Source organism: Gossypium arboreum, chromosome 5 (assembly GCF_025698485.1).
Source record: "Gossypium arboreum isolate Shixiya-1 chromosome 5, ASM2569848v2, whole genome shotgun sequence".
Classification (NCBI taxonomy): domain Eukaryota; kingdom Viridiplantae; phylum Streptophyta; class Magnoliopsida; order Malvales; family Malvaceae; genus Gossypium; species Gossypium arboreum.
Genome location: NC_069074.1, coordinates 22203332 through 22217487, shown reverse-complemented (window position 1 = coordinate 22217487; position 14156 = coordinate 22203332). Strand labels below are relative to the sequence as shown.

Sequence of the window (14156 nt, the reverse complement as noted above, 5' to 3'; positions counted from 1 at the left end):
TACAAAAGAAAAATAATTATTTGATATTATGTTAATTTTGCATGGCACAACTATACAAGCAGTAAAGTCAAAAGGGAAGATATTAACTTCATAAAGTACACCCTAAATCCTACGAAATTTCAAACCCTTCAGAAATTTGTAGCCTTCGTGTCATCAACAAAACCCTCACATTATTTAAGCCCAAAAATTTTCGGCCTCAAAAGTCAACAAAGCTGAGTATTGGATTAGGTGACTAACTCAATTCACAGGTTCCATAAAGCAGAAAACATTAAAATTTTGAGTAGGGCAGACGATTTATGTATTTATGATTTTTTTTTTGTCATAATCGTATCAAAAATATTATATTAATTTCAATATAAAATGATTTTTTGTATTATATTATAATTAATTTTGGTGTCATGTTTATATGGTTATAAATAAAACAATGGAAGATAACTTGGTTGATATCACAACTGGTTTAAAAATTTTTTATATTGGTTTATTGAGTTTTAACTCGATTGATATAGACATTATTATCAATGTAGAAGAATGTGAGTTCGAATACGCTGAAACGTATTATTCCCTATTTATAGGTTGAAGAGGGACGATAAATAATTTTAAATATTATGTTAAAAATAATAGATATGATCATAATTTATAATAAAATTGTTAAATAAAAACACATTTTTTTTAATGGTGGGTTTTTCATTTTTTGAGATACGTGGCATTTAAATTTCAAACAAATGTCAAAATCAAGGTGCCTCTCAATTACCAACTCTACATATTTCAATTTCTTGGTCAGGATAATACACTCTTTCGCTTTAAGTGAATTTAATTTTTTTATTTTATAAAAATTAAGAAGTCAATTTATTTATTTTTATTTATTAAAATTTGATCCTTGAAAATAAAGAGGTTAATTTAATTTTTGGTAAAAATATTAATTTGAACAACTGAATTTTATTAAATTGTTGCATATAAATAGTTGAATCATTGCATTTTATTTATTACGTATAATTTATTATATATAAATTGTTGAAAGCTTGGAACCAGTTAAATCATTTTTTATTTTTATAAAAAATTAGTAATTTATTTAATTAAAATAGTTTAAATTATTAATTTATTTAATTAGTAATTTATTTTTAGAAAAGTGAAGGAAAAAGGAGTCATTGTTGAAGCTACTACTTTTAATTTGTTAAGCTGGGATTTAATTGGTTAATCAGAAAATTTGATGGATTTATTCGCAATTATGGAATTTTGTCAATTTCACCTCCTATACTGTCACGTTCACACTATTTATTGTTTTCCTTGGACTTTAAATTATTTTATTTTATAATAAATGCTTTTAACTACAATTTGCTTAAAAAATGTCGACAAAAAAAAAAAAAGAATTGTAATGAAGCAATGACTGTTTCAGTTCATACGTTTTTGCAAAGAAAAAAAGAAAACAATGTCTTCATGGGTTCCATATTAGATTATAGTTGATGAAGACATAACTTTTTGTTTTATTATTAATTTTTTCATATTTTGATTGAGACTTTTGTCAATTTTGCATGCCATGGAAGCATTGAAACGAATCAAAAGAAATCAGTACTTTCCTGTACTAGTGTTTTACTTAATTGCTAACTAGGTGGTGGCCACGTATATTTTCCTGGGAAAAATCAATATTTTTTTCCCAGGAAAATAAAAACCTACTAGCTACTATTGTTATCATTTCTTTTTCTCGTAAGAATAGTGAAGGAAAAAATTGATATTATGATCTATGGGGTAGCTTTGGATGCTTTTTTAATTCATCGTGATTGATTCAATTGCATGGAGGAACTAAGTTTTGATTATAGATTCTCCATTGGAGCTGTCATGCCTTAATTAGATTTTCAAAAGTGAGAATGGTAAATGGTTCACATCTATTAAGAGAGGAATATTATAGAGGACAAGTTAAGTTGATCATGGAAGAAGACATACACTTACATATTCTTCAAACGGTTGCGAATAAAGCTTTTGGTTGACATACAAGGCCGTCGTCGGCCGAGTACCCTAATGGAATTTTATTTTTTTTTAGAATTTTTAAAATTTTTAAAAATTTAAATAATAAAAATAATATTATACGTTGTTGCTTAAAATTAATTTCCTCAATAATAATTTTTAAAGTTGTGCGAGAGTTTTTTTTTTTTTTTTAGAATATAAGGGAAGAGAGTGGGCCTACCTTACAGCATGGTTTATAGCAAAGAACATTAAATGCGGATCAGCACCAAGAAATTTAACCAAAACCATAGTCTCTCAATTTTTTTGAAAGTATAAAAACAAATGCCCTATTAATGTATTTAAATATATTAATTATATATGAGCCTCAGCTCACACAATGGTCAGAAGCTGTGCCCTCCATAGGCAACCAATTGAAGAAAAGCTGCTTTTGTTAATACTAAAATAAAAAACCAACAATTATTTCTAAAATGGAAATTAACTTAACTATGATCATTGTTAGGACATGCTAAGCCACATTATTTGCATACACAATAATAATCCTTTAATATAATCCAAATCACCTTCCTCTCTGACTCAATTATGGATCCCTTTAATGGGTGTTTATAAAGATTATTTATTTCAAAACTAAAATATTAAACAAATCCTTCATTTTTTAAAAGATAAAATTTATTTTCTTATTAAATTCTAAAGAAAATTTAATGATATATTCGTTTCGTGAAAATTGTATGAAAAAATTGGTATTTTTCGATGTTTGAATGATTTCCTATAAAAATTTTGAAATGTTTGGTAATTTTTGTATAGTCATCTTTTAAAATCATTTTCAATAAAACAAATATCAAAATTATCAAAATATTATATTTAGATGATCAAAATTATCTTATATTGACTTTGTAATAACCGATGCATATTAAACTTAAATTTGAAGTTGCACGGATGATGGTAGATATTTGTACATTGAAACTTGAAGGGATAAATAAAGTTAATCAAAATTTAAACAAATATTTATATTTGTACTATTAAAATATCTATATTTTAGATTATCAAATATTTATAAATTATAATCTATATATTCATTAATAAAATGTTAAAATAAATATTAATGTTAAAATTTATTATTAAAATTATTAAATAAAAATATTTATGTTTAATCATATTAAAGATTATAAAATTTGAGATCAATATTTAATATTTTTAAAATTAAAATTTTACTAACATAATTATATTTGCCTAAATTGAATTTAATTTTATCTGAAAATCGTATTACCATAGTTATGAGGACTTTTTCAAAGAAAAAAAACAAATTTCCGTTGACTAATAATTTTTTTTGTTAATTAAATTATTTTCTAATAAATAAACACTGGAAAATACGAAAAACATTTTCTGTAGGGTATAAAAGCAATGCATTTATTATAGTATAGTGATTGAAGTAGTGAAAACTAGTTCAGGGAAAAAGATTGCTTTTGGGGGGTTGAACTGTCATTGTGAAAAATGCATGTGGAGCAGTTGGAAGTTTAAGACAGAAGAGGGGGAAAGGGTTGAATCATTTCTAGGTAAAAGATTTAGAGAAGCAAGAAAAAAGAATCTGCAAACAGATTTGAATATTCAAACAAAAGAAAGAAGGAATAAACAAAGAAACAAAGAGTTGTTATTTTTTCTGGCTACCCCTTTTTTAAAATTTTATAGAACACAGATTATGGATCCAGCATGCATTAAAAGTTGTATATATATATATATATATATTTTAAAAATGATTCATTAAGACAAGAACTGAAGAACCCCACCACACCAGTTCATGTTCATGTGCTGGTTTGAGATTAGAATAATGTCTATCCCAACATTATCCAACTTGGGAGGGTGAAGGCACATGCCTTCTTATCATTAGTTTAATCCAAATATTCAGCTTCGAGGTTTAGAGTTTTTTCCAGTCTTTTAATCTAAGTACTCTACATTTGTCGCTTTGTGGTTTTTTTTTTTTTTTTTTTGGGGGGGGGGGGACCAAACAGGCCGACCTCAAATTTGTTTTTAAGAAATATTATAGTTATCTCCTGCTTTTTTGAGTGATATGATATGCATTTTTGGTTAGTAATAATAGCTTAGGCAAAGTGTTGCAGTTGGATTCTGGGTTCCGGTTAATTCGTATTAATCAGTTATTATTGTTAAAAGAATGAAGGATTTCTAACATAGTCGCCCCGTCATCATATTTCTTTTACCATCTTCTTGGACATTCCATGATATGGGCAAAAGTAATAGCAAAAATGCCTAACATCCGGGCCATAGTTATGAACAGCATCTATAAAAGGAATATAATACCAACCCCCTTTGTCGGAATCTCCGGATTGAAAGCGAAACAGTTTCTAAGGAAAAACTTGAACCATAACCATTTCTAAATTCCCGGTTTTCTGCTAGAACCATTAATTTCCGATAACGTGGACATCATCGACTACAAGGATGGTGTTCGAAATTTTGAAATAAAGACATTCAAATTGCAGATGGGTTGATGTTATGGATCATAACGAATTATAGGAGAGAGAGGCTGGGATTAGACCAATGCTCATAATTGCAGGGGGAAAGAAAACCAGAATAATGAAGCCACTTCAATTTAGCCCCACAAAAAAAGGGATAGACACAAGACATGTAAAAGGAAAAATATATGAAAACTGATCTTCCATTGATATACACGAGATATGTACATTGTTACATTTTTTATCAATGAAACTTCAAACATAAATCTCTCTCAACCTCCAATGAGCTTTTGCTCATCAGGGTGACTTCCACCTCTTCAAGTACACATAAAAATTAGTAAAAAAAAAAAAGGAAAGAACAATTTACATTTCCAGCCGAAGCTAAACATCTTAGACATCTGTATAACAAAATTTGCCATCCATCTGGTTCTGAACAGCTCGGACTGCGGCTACCCTAGCAGCAGTTGCTGCTCTATTTGCAGCCAGAACTGCCTTGTTCACTTGTTCATCCACCCGGCGAAGCTTAATAGCATTTCCTGCTGCTTTTCTAGCAGCCTGTACATACCCAGAAAATATCGTAAGAGTTTGTTTTCATGGCTAAAGAAGATAAACATGGTATAAATATCCAATTAAAATACCTGAACTGCTCGAAGGATTGCATCAGTAAGCGGGGGTAGAGAGGTTTTCAGGGTGCCAGAATCCCATTCCCCACACTTCGTATCACCACTTCGGAAAGTATACATGCCATACCCTTGCTTTTGACCTTCATGCCACGATCCCTCATAACAGTGACCGTTAGCAAAGTGATAAACACCGAATCCATGCATTTTGTCTCCAAAATATTCTCCACAGTATTTATCTCCATTCCTACAACACCACCATCACATTTATGAACATCATGATCTTCTTAATGGAATAGAAATGCTTTACCTAAACCCAGAAAAATCAAACTAAAATTCCCATGATAAAGAAACAAATTCATTATTGAATATAGAGGGAAAAATGATTTATTACAAAAATAATAATAATCTATGCAAAATATTAAGCATTCATAAAAGGGAATAAAATAACTCTCGGCTTTAATTCATTGAATACAAAGACATAGGATCCACAACTGATCATTAAGTCAGCATCAACCATATTTTTGGATGAAGACTTAAATGAAAACCACTTCTTTCTTGCTTAATAAAAATACAATTGAATTTGGCAAACGGTATTGAAAAAGTAAAATGAATATACTCGACGCATAAGAATTCTGAAAGCAAGAACTAAAAAAGAAAAAGAAAAAAAGACAAACTGGAAAATATTAAATTAGAAGTTGAATTATCCCCACACTAAAATCACCCTTCATCCAAAGCTTTATTTTTTCATGATCAGTACTGACATCAAGAATGCAAAACAACAGATAAGTAACGCAACAATTCCATAATCTCTGCAAACATACAATGCATCTACATTTAAAATCAAGCAGGAATATTAACATGGTGAAATAGTAAATTTATTTTCATACCTGAAATGATAGTAACCAAGTCCATGTTTAACCCCCGACTTGAATTCCCCAACATAGCAGCTCCCATCAGCACAAGTTTGAACCCCAAGACCATGGCTCTGGCCATTACACCATTCACCAGAATAAGAATCGCCTGTATAAAACCTATAAATCCCAAATCCATGCCTCACTCCTTGTCTATATTGCCCTCTGTATCTACTCCCTCTGCTCCAGCTCTCCACTCCATACCCATCATATCTCCCTTCCACCCAATCCCCTTCATACCTCCCATTCACGAAGTAATTATAAACCCCACTCCCGTTACATTTCCCCTTGTGGAATTCACCTTCATAAAAGTCCCCATTGCTATAAAACTCTACCCCTTCCCTTACAACCAGCTGAAGTCTTCCGTTTTCTTTGTTGTTGTTGTCGTTGCTTTTGTTACAATGGGTTTCTCCAATGAACCATTGGACGGGCTTCGAATTGGGTTTCGAAAAGTGGAGTCTTTCTTTGAAACAAACAATGCCTTGGTTGATCAAACCTTTGTTTTTCGACGCGAAGAAAAGGGTTATAGCGACGAAAATTAACGCTAACAAGAGACATTCCGATGTGGGAATCTCCTCCCTTCTAAGATAAAAGCAAAAGAAAAAGATGAAAGAGAAGAAAGAGATGGAAGCCATGGCGAAAACCGGGTTGAACCGGACCGGAATGATCCTAGGTGTCATCGAACATGACTTCTTTGTTGGCGGTTTCTTTCGTTTCTCGTCGTTCAGTAACGACTCTCGGTGCTGGTGGTCGTCTTTGTCTTCTTGATCCTTGATAAAGTCACCCTCGGTGATGGACGACATGCTGTGGATTGACGACCGGACGGTCGGCGACGAACGGAGCAACGACGACTGTGTTCGTGTTAACTTCGCCTGGCTCTTTTGTCCCTCCATTACTTTCCTTCGGTCTTTTTTTTCCTTTCTTGTCCTTCGTTTGCGGTTGGGTCCCAACCCCCCAAAAAATTTACGGCAACCGTCTGATTTAACTAACTTTCACTACCACTGACCTTCCCTATACCGTGAGATTCTTATCACAACGGTTGCTCTGGAAGCCGCCGGCGACATCTCAGGCAGCGCACGTTAAACCAACGCCTTTTGTTTCTAAAAACCGTGCACGTTAGCACTATCGAAGAAAAAGAGAGGTTTTCTTTTTTTTTAAAAAAAAAAAATCGGTTTCTTTCTTTTTTGGTTGTGGAAGAAAGAAAAAAGAGTGAATCTGGAGATTTGGACCGGGCATTTCGATATATATTTATGGTTGTAATAAGGGAAAGGGTTGATTCAATTAGAGCCGTTGGATGAAGATCGGTTGGCTGATATGAATAGTTAGTTAATAGCCGTTGGATTGAATTGGAGAAGTGCCGGTCTTGACGGGAAGATATGGTCGTCGGATCTAGATTCGGTCTTCGTTTCGCTTTACTGTGGCAGGCAGCGCGGCACGTGCCATCACCTGTTTTCTTTTTACGTTTCGATTTTGAGAATAAGCTTCCCTAATTCACATCCTAGTAAATTAAATCACTTGCTACTCGCGTCACCGTTGATCGTTGAGAATGCGCTGGTTCATGTTTTGGAGGGTTGAGATTTGAGTAAGGGTATTACGTGGAGTTAAGGATGATGGGGAAAACGAGAGGCTTCAGTTTTCTTGGAGTAAACTTACTCCTTCCGCAGAAAAAAAAAAAAAAAAAAGAAGATTAATTACTTAAAGAGGGTTCGCATAATACGAAATTAATTATTTTTTGTCAGTTATGTCTGGTTTTAAATAAAAATAAAAATATAAAGGTAGGAAAAAGAAGTTACGTGTATCAAGTTTCTAATCCTTTGCTGGGCTGATCTCCAATCCATCATGCAATGCAATGAACTTTGTAAGTTGCATGGAAGATTGATGAACCAAATATTCTCAGCGGCAAGAATCCCAAATTCCTTAATTGCAATAAAAAAGTCCCACAAATTAATGGAGTAGCAGAGAAGGGATAGTCAAAGTTCCCTCTAATACTGAAAATGAGATCAGTACTCCCTTGTCCTGTCTGCTAAAACCAATAAGAACTCCATATATAGACTTGAAAATGGAAATTCTGTATGGGTCTTGAACCATTCTTGATGATAACAATAGCAATTGGGTACGAACATGTGAAAGTTGAAAGAAAAATAGATTGTGTGTGTACGAGAGGAAAAAATTCTATGTTTATATTTTAAAAAAAATTAAAAAGACAAATTTAATAAGAAAATGAAAGATGTGAGATAATTTTAATATGCATGAATTATAATAGAAACACTTGAAATTCTAATGTTATTCATTAGTTTCATGGAAGCAACTGTTTGTCCTAAACCTTTGTTGTTCCCTTTGCAAGTTTCCTCCTTTCCACCAAAAAAAAGAAGCCTGATCCTAGAGCCCAAAGGAATATGAGGCTTGAAAGGCCCAGGTTCCATGAAGCGCCCAATATCCTAATCATGAGGGACCCTGCAATGGGATCTCAAAACAACCTAATTCCCATGAAAATTCCATGGGCCACAACTACTAAGGCTTAGTTTATCAATCTTTTTCAAAAGTGTTTTTAAGGAAAAAAAAAATACTTTTCTTAAAATTTTTAGTTTTTTAATAAAGTGCTTTTAAGTAAATTTTTTAATTGGGAGAAGTTTTTTTTTATTCCAAACGTATTTTTTAAAAGTAATACTAAACACACCCTAAGTGTGCCGCTTTCTTGTTTTGTGTGCTAAATTTTACGCCAACACAGGGGTGAAACTAGGGTGGCTCGTAGGATCAACCCTCTACAATGAAAACTTTTTATTTAGACCCTTTAAAATTTTTAAAATTTTAATTTAGTAAAGATAAAATTACACTTTGCCCCCTTAAAAATATAAAAATTTGATTTAATTCTTTAAAAATTATAAAGATATAAGCTATTAAAATGGTGAAATTACATTTTTGTATCATAAAAATTATAATTTAATTTTGGTCCCCTAAAATTTTTTTTCTGGTTTCGCCCTTGGCACCAAGTCTTTCCTTTACCTCCAATTTAGGCCTATTACAAGTAGTGATGATCTTTTTCCACCATAAATCGTTAAGTTTCGTGTCTTTTACCTTGTTTTGACTCTCGACTCTCTTCGTCTTCTTTAGGCTAAGGGCCTCCTTGGCCTCTTTGTATGGGACTCTGTTACTCCTTTATTATAGTGGAATGATATTTAAACTTTGACAAAAAAAAAAATTAGGAAAGATCTTGATGCAACCCAACTTATAGGAGCAGTAAAATTACAATTTCACATGCCTACCAAAGCTAGAATAAAGAGATTAATTCAATCGCCTTGCAATTGCATTACACAACAAAGTTGATATAAATATCATCAGTTTATAATATTAGTAATTTTTCTAACAATTTCATTATAAATTCTGATGATATTTGTTTTTTTTTTATAAAATGTCTAAAACTATCTATAGCCCCTCTCCAATCCATAAATAAAAGGATAATATGTATCAACGTACTCAAATTTACATACTCCTGTATTGATAATAATACTTATATTAATCGAACTAAGACTTATTCGACATAATATTAATAATTCTACATTTTTAATTTAGCAAAGTGCCTAGCTTGCTAAATATATGGTCAAAAGAGGGGAATTTGGATTCAATTTGGTGGTCCAATAAAAAAAATATTTATATATTTTAAGGTAAAAATAATTATATTTATTTCATATGAAAATAAACAAATCAAAATTAAGTATTTGAAATCCATGCGTGTAATTTATACCAAATGAAACTGTTGCAATTACATCATGCTGGCGCCGAAGGTCTTGACTTTCTCGCCATTTTCAAAAGCATCAACTTGTCCTGATTGCTTCATCATATATATAAAAGTTTCATTAATTACAACCTCACATCAATCTAAACCTTTAATTTGTTAATAATTAGAAGGGCAAAACCCTGTTTTTCTAATTTATAAATTTCTGAACATAAAAATTAATCTAAATAACCCCACACCAACGTGTTAATGTATAATATTATACAATTCTAGCATCTATTGATTCCTTTAAGCTTACATATAATAAGTTTAATTTACGATTTGAGTCTTGAAATATATTTAATATTTTTATTTTGGTATTTTTAATTTTTTTGTTATATATTTTGATTCAATTTTTAATGCTGTTAAAAGAAAAAGTGTCCAATAAAAATATGTCACGTGACATCTTTAATTACAAAAATATATTTTTATCATATTTATATATCAATTTTAAAATTATAAAAATAGAAATAAAATATATAAAAAGTAGAAAATATATTTAATAATAAAGTATAAAAATTAAAAATCCATTAATTTCATAAAATAATTAAATGTTTTTAACCTAAAGAAAATCTAACAAAACTTGTGGGTGTTGTTCATCATGTTCTTCATGCTATTCATGTGAGAGAAAAGAAGATGTATTTTGTCATGGTAATCTAAACAAAAACAAACTCAAAATTGTTTATAATCTCTTTTACTTAAAATTTTATTTAATTGTATTTATTTTAATTAATTTAAAGTTCAAATCATCTTTCTTTTAATGTTTCAAACCAATAATCTTTTTTTTTTTTGTGAAAAGAAAAGATTAATTACATCAACTACGTAAAATAACCATTAACTTTATCTTCTTGAAGTAAATCTAAAATTTCCTTAGAAGCCTCATCAATGACTTGTAAGTTGGATTTCCAGCTCAAACTAATTTTAGCAAAATGACCTGTTGCCAAATTCAGATTTCTTAGAACGTGTTTGATCTTCCACTCCCCTTCAAATTTCATGATGCACTGAGTTCTTCAAAGCACAATAATCTTTGAGTCTATGACCAAGAAAATCTCCAGATTCCAAAATGTTTATGACCATCATCGACCGCCACTCATGGGTAGTCCTTTAAGTTCAAATTTCATTATTCTCTTGTTTTCGACCTTTTCTTCTCATTTCCAACATTTATTCTTTCAAAAAAAACACTAGATTTTTGTAGATCTACAAATAAATCTTGAAACTTTAATACTAAATCTAGGTATTTTTCACTGTTGAATTCTCTTCAAATTTCATTATATTCTTCTCTTCTTTATAAACTTCTCTTTGACAGTTTAGATTGACCAAATGATACCCAAAAAATCTATTCTTACTTTGGTGTATAGTGTTGATAGTTATGAATATACATATGTGATAACGGAGAGGAACATTAACCATGATTATTTGTATTAGAAAGAAAGATGAAGTGAGAAAGAAGATGAAGGAGGAGAGAGAGGGGGGGGAAGAGAGAACATGAGAAAAAATAGATTAAAAATATTCTTTTATTAATTAAATTAAAATTTAATAAATATATTTTTAAGTAAAAAATAATTTAAGTAGTATTTTTAATGAAAATATAAAGGTCATAACATGGGACTACTTTAGGTACTAAATTAGAACAATTATGAATTAAGTATGGTATTAATTTTAGAAAAATGGTGATGGAGACTCAGAGTGTATAATGATTAGGCCCTCATTTTGCACCGTTAAGATCTAAACCGGATTTTGACCTATTAGTTACAAATGTTTTATCTTGGGTTTGGACGTCACTTTGGAGTAAAAATGGAAGTGAGAGCAACAGCCAAGGAAAATAGAAGAATACATACAAAAAATGGTATTGGAAAAACTCAAACGAAACAAGCTCATCATGTTCTTACAACAACCGCATTAGCTCTAAACCAAATCAACTACTTTTTGGGATTATTACATCTTAATTCCAACAGTAGGTTCAAAAAGTAACATGTCCGGAGGATGAAAAAGAATGTGCAGATGAAAGAGAAAGAAAACGGCTGCTTATAATTTGTTTTATGTAACTTTTTTTTTACAAATCAGAGTCTGGAGGAGAAGTCCAGATGGAAGCTGAAAGCAAACGCCTGGATTTCCAATCTAAGACGACCCTGTTATTGGCTAACTCCTCCACTCTATATCCATCATTGAATAAGCCTAGAAGAAGTTTTGCTTGACAATGATTGGCAAAGCTGATGCTAACAGGGTTGAATCCCATGGTGTCTAACCATTCTGACCAACGGCCACTCTCCTCTTCGTTTCGGTTCCGGTAAATCTGGGCCAGGGATCCGGCTATTTGAGGCCCCAGAATTACTCTTTCCACTAAGGCTCGAGCCCTGCACTGCATAGGGAACCCGGCTTCCAGAGAGTCGAACACGGCCGAGTAATGGTGCAATGAGTCCATGAACCGTCCCATGAATCCTCCATCTCCAATGGGCCCGGCTTCTTCTTCCACCACGGTCACCAATCTTGGGTTCAGGGTCTTGGCGCCGGATAAAAACGAAGCGACAGAACTGGGTGGTCGATGGCTAAAGTGAGGCAAGTTCAACATACAATTGATAATCAAGGCCTCACCTCGAACTAACTTCAATGCTGACGGTCTGAACGTTTCATCAGAGTCCAGCCTACACTGATGGAAAGAAAAGGGCTGCCCAATGGAGGATGCGAAAGCGGTTAACCGTCGTCCGGTCTCTTGAATGGTACCAATTGATCGCCAACCGTTGCTGCCTCTTGATAAAGCCGTGATCCTAAGATGTGGGGTTGGTGGTCCTTCTTTCCTAGACACCAATGCTTGCATCAAAGACGCCCATTGGATCCCCTCCATGATGTCGTAGTCCACTATGTGGATCCTCCTGTCATGTGTCACTGCTTCCAGGATGGCTTGATTGGCCGTGAAGTGGCCAAATTTAACGTAAGGCGACATGTCCTGCAACAGCTGAAAAGCTGCAAGCATGTCCGCTTCACGATGCTTGTCACGGTGATGCTGAGGTCCGTTGGTTATAAAATGCTTTGAATGGCCACCTCCGGAGCCTTCGAGTAAACTCTGTAAGGCCTCGGTGAAATAGGCTGCCAACCTTTCCATGTTGGTTCCATCACTGGGGGACACCAACTCCTTGAGCCGAACCAATATCACCCGAGCTAGGCTCTTGTTAGCCCCCATGAGTGCCTCTGCGGCGGCCATCAGTAGGTGAACCATCCTCAACCCCTTGAAATCCTCACCATTGGTTTCTTCATACGCAACCATCGTATCGGTGGAGACAGAGACAGAGACAGAGTTACTCGTCTCATGATCATGTCCTAATCGAGTTAGCTCGAACCCTGCTCCGTCATCCATCATGGACTCGATAAGGTCTTGAAACTCATCACGCTCGCTCGATAACGAGCCCCAATCAACAACCGGGGATCCCCAGTGATTCCAGGTACAAGCTGGATCCTCACCTGCAGTAGTAGTGGTGGTTGTGCTGGTGCTGTAGCTACAGAAGTCGACCTCGAAGGCGTTGTCTATGGCCATCGCCATGGCTGCCTACTACTATTAAGGAAATTGGGTGTATCAAGAGACTCTGAAGGTAGAAATGAAATCGAGTATGAAAGTTAAATAATTTAAAGATTATCGACTAAGATGTACAATTGATCCCAAGGTTGGTTGGGTTTTATATACACCCAACACCAGGGTCTCCATCAATACTTTTTGAAACATTTTCTTTTTGCACTGGAAGACCCTCCAATTTTATGAATATTATCAAGCGGTCTCCCTTACAAATATTGGTATGTCTTTTCCCATGTCTTCCTCTTCCACTTCCACTTAGGTACAATAATCACCTACTTTGTAGTTACATCATGCATGACCCTACCTAGAATATTAAAGGTAGCTAGATTGTAAACATCAAAGATTGGGGGCGCCATTGTTTGCCTATTTTCTTTTTAATCTAGGTACTGGAGTTAAAATAGAAAAGCCTGTTTCTTACATATAATTGGAAAATGGCAATAGCAAACAAGGATATTAGTTGATATATCAGTAGTAATGACAAGTTCCAATGGGGGGTTCATGATTTCATGATCAATGCAAAATAAATTTAAAAGTACATATGAAAGTCAACAATGCCATCCATGGATGGCGAGCTGGTGATTATCATTTGTTTATTAAACCCACCAGCCACCATGCCTGCTTCACTTTTATGATCCTGCACCCTCATTTGCAACACTAAAAGTCAACATTTTGGACCTACAATTAACTACTCAACATTTTGTTTAAGCAAAAAAAACCCGATAGTTATGAAATTTTTTCTTGGTTTTCATTGCAAATTTGCATGTGAAATCCACATGTTATGACTAAATTATACCAGTAGAAATGAATAAGGAAATGATGGAAAATATGCATAAAATCATGGGAGGAATATAGAGAAAAGTAAGA

At 33.1% G+C, this 14156-nt stretch overlaps 2 protein-coding genes across 2 annotated transcripts; both read right to left on the bottom strand.

Moving 5' to 3' along the window:
* Window positions 1-4608: 4608 nt before the first annotated feature.
* Window positions 4609-7212, bottom strand: LOC108450803 (uncharacterized). The gene is made up of 3 exons (XM_017748577.2): window positions 5932-7212; window positions 5060-5288; window positions 4609-4976 (listed from the first exon to the last, which is right to left on the bottom strand). Exons 1-3 carry the CDS (start codon window positions 6846-6848, stop codon window positions 4812-4814), a joined length of 1311 nt encoding a protein of 436 aa, XP_017604066.1. The 5' UTR covers window positions 6849-7212; the 3' UTR covers window positions 4609-4811.
* Window positions 7213-11731: 4519 nt separating this feature from the next.
* On the bottom strand, window positions 11732-13364 carry LOC108452807 (protein NODULATION SIGNALING PATHWAY 2). Its single transcript, XM_017750598.2, has one exon. It carries the CDS (start codon window positions 13260-13262, stop codon window positions 11781-11783), a length of 1482 nt encoding a protein of 493 aa, XP_017606087.1. The 5' UTR covers window positions 13263-13364; the 3' UTR covers window positions 11732-11780.
* Between the last annotated feature and the right edge of the window lie 792 nt (window positions 13365-14156).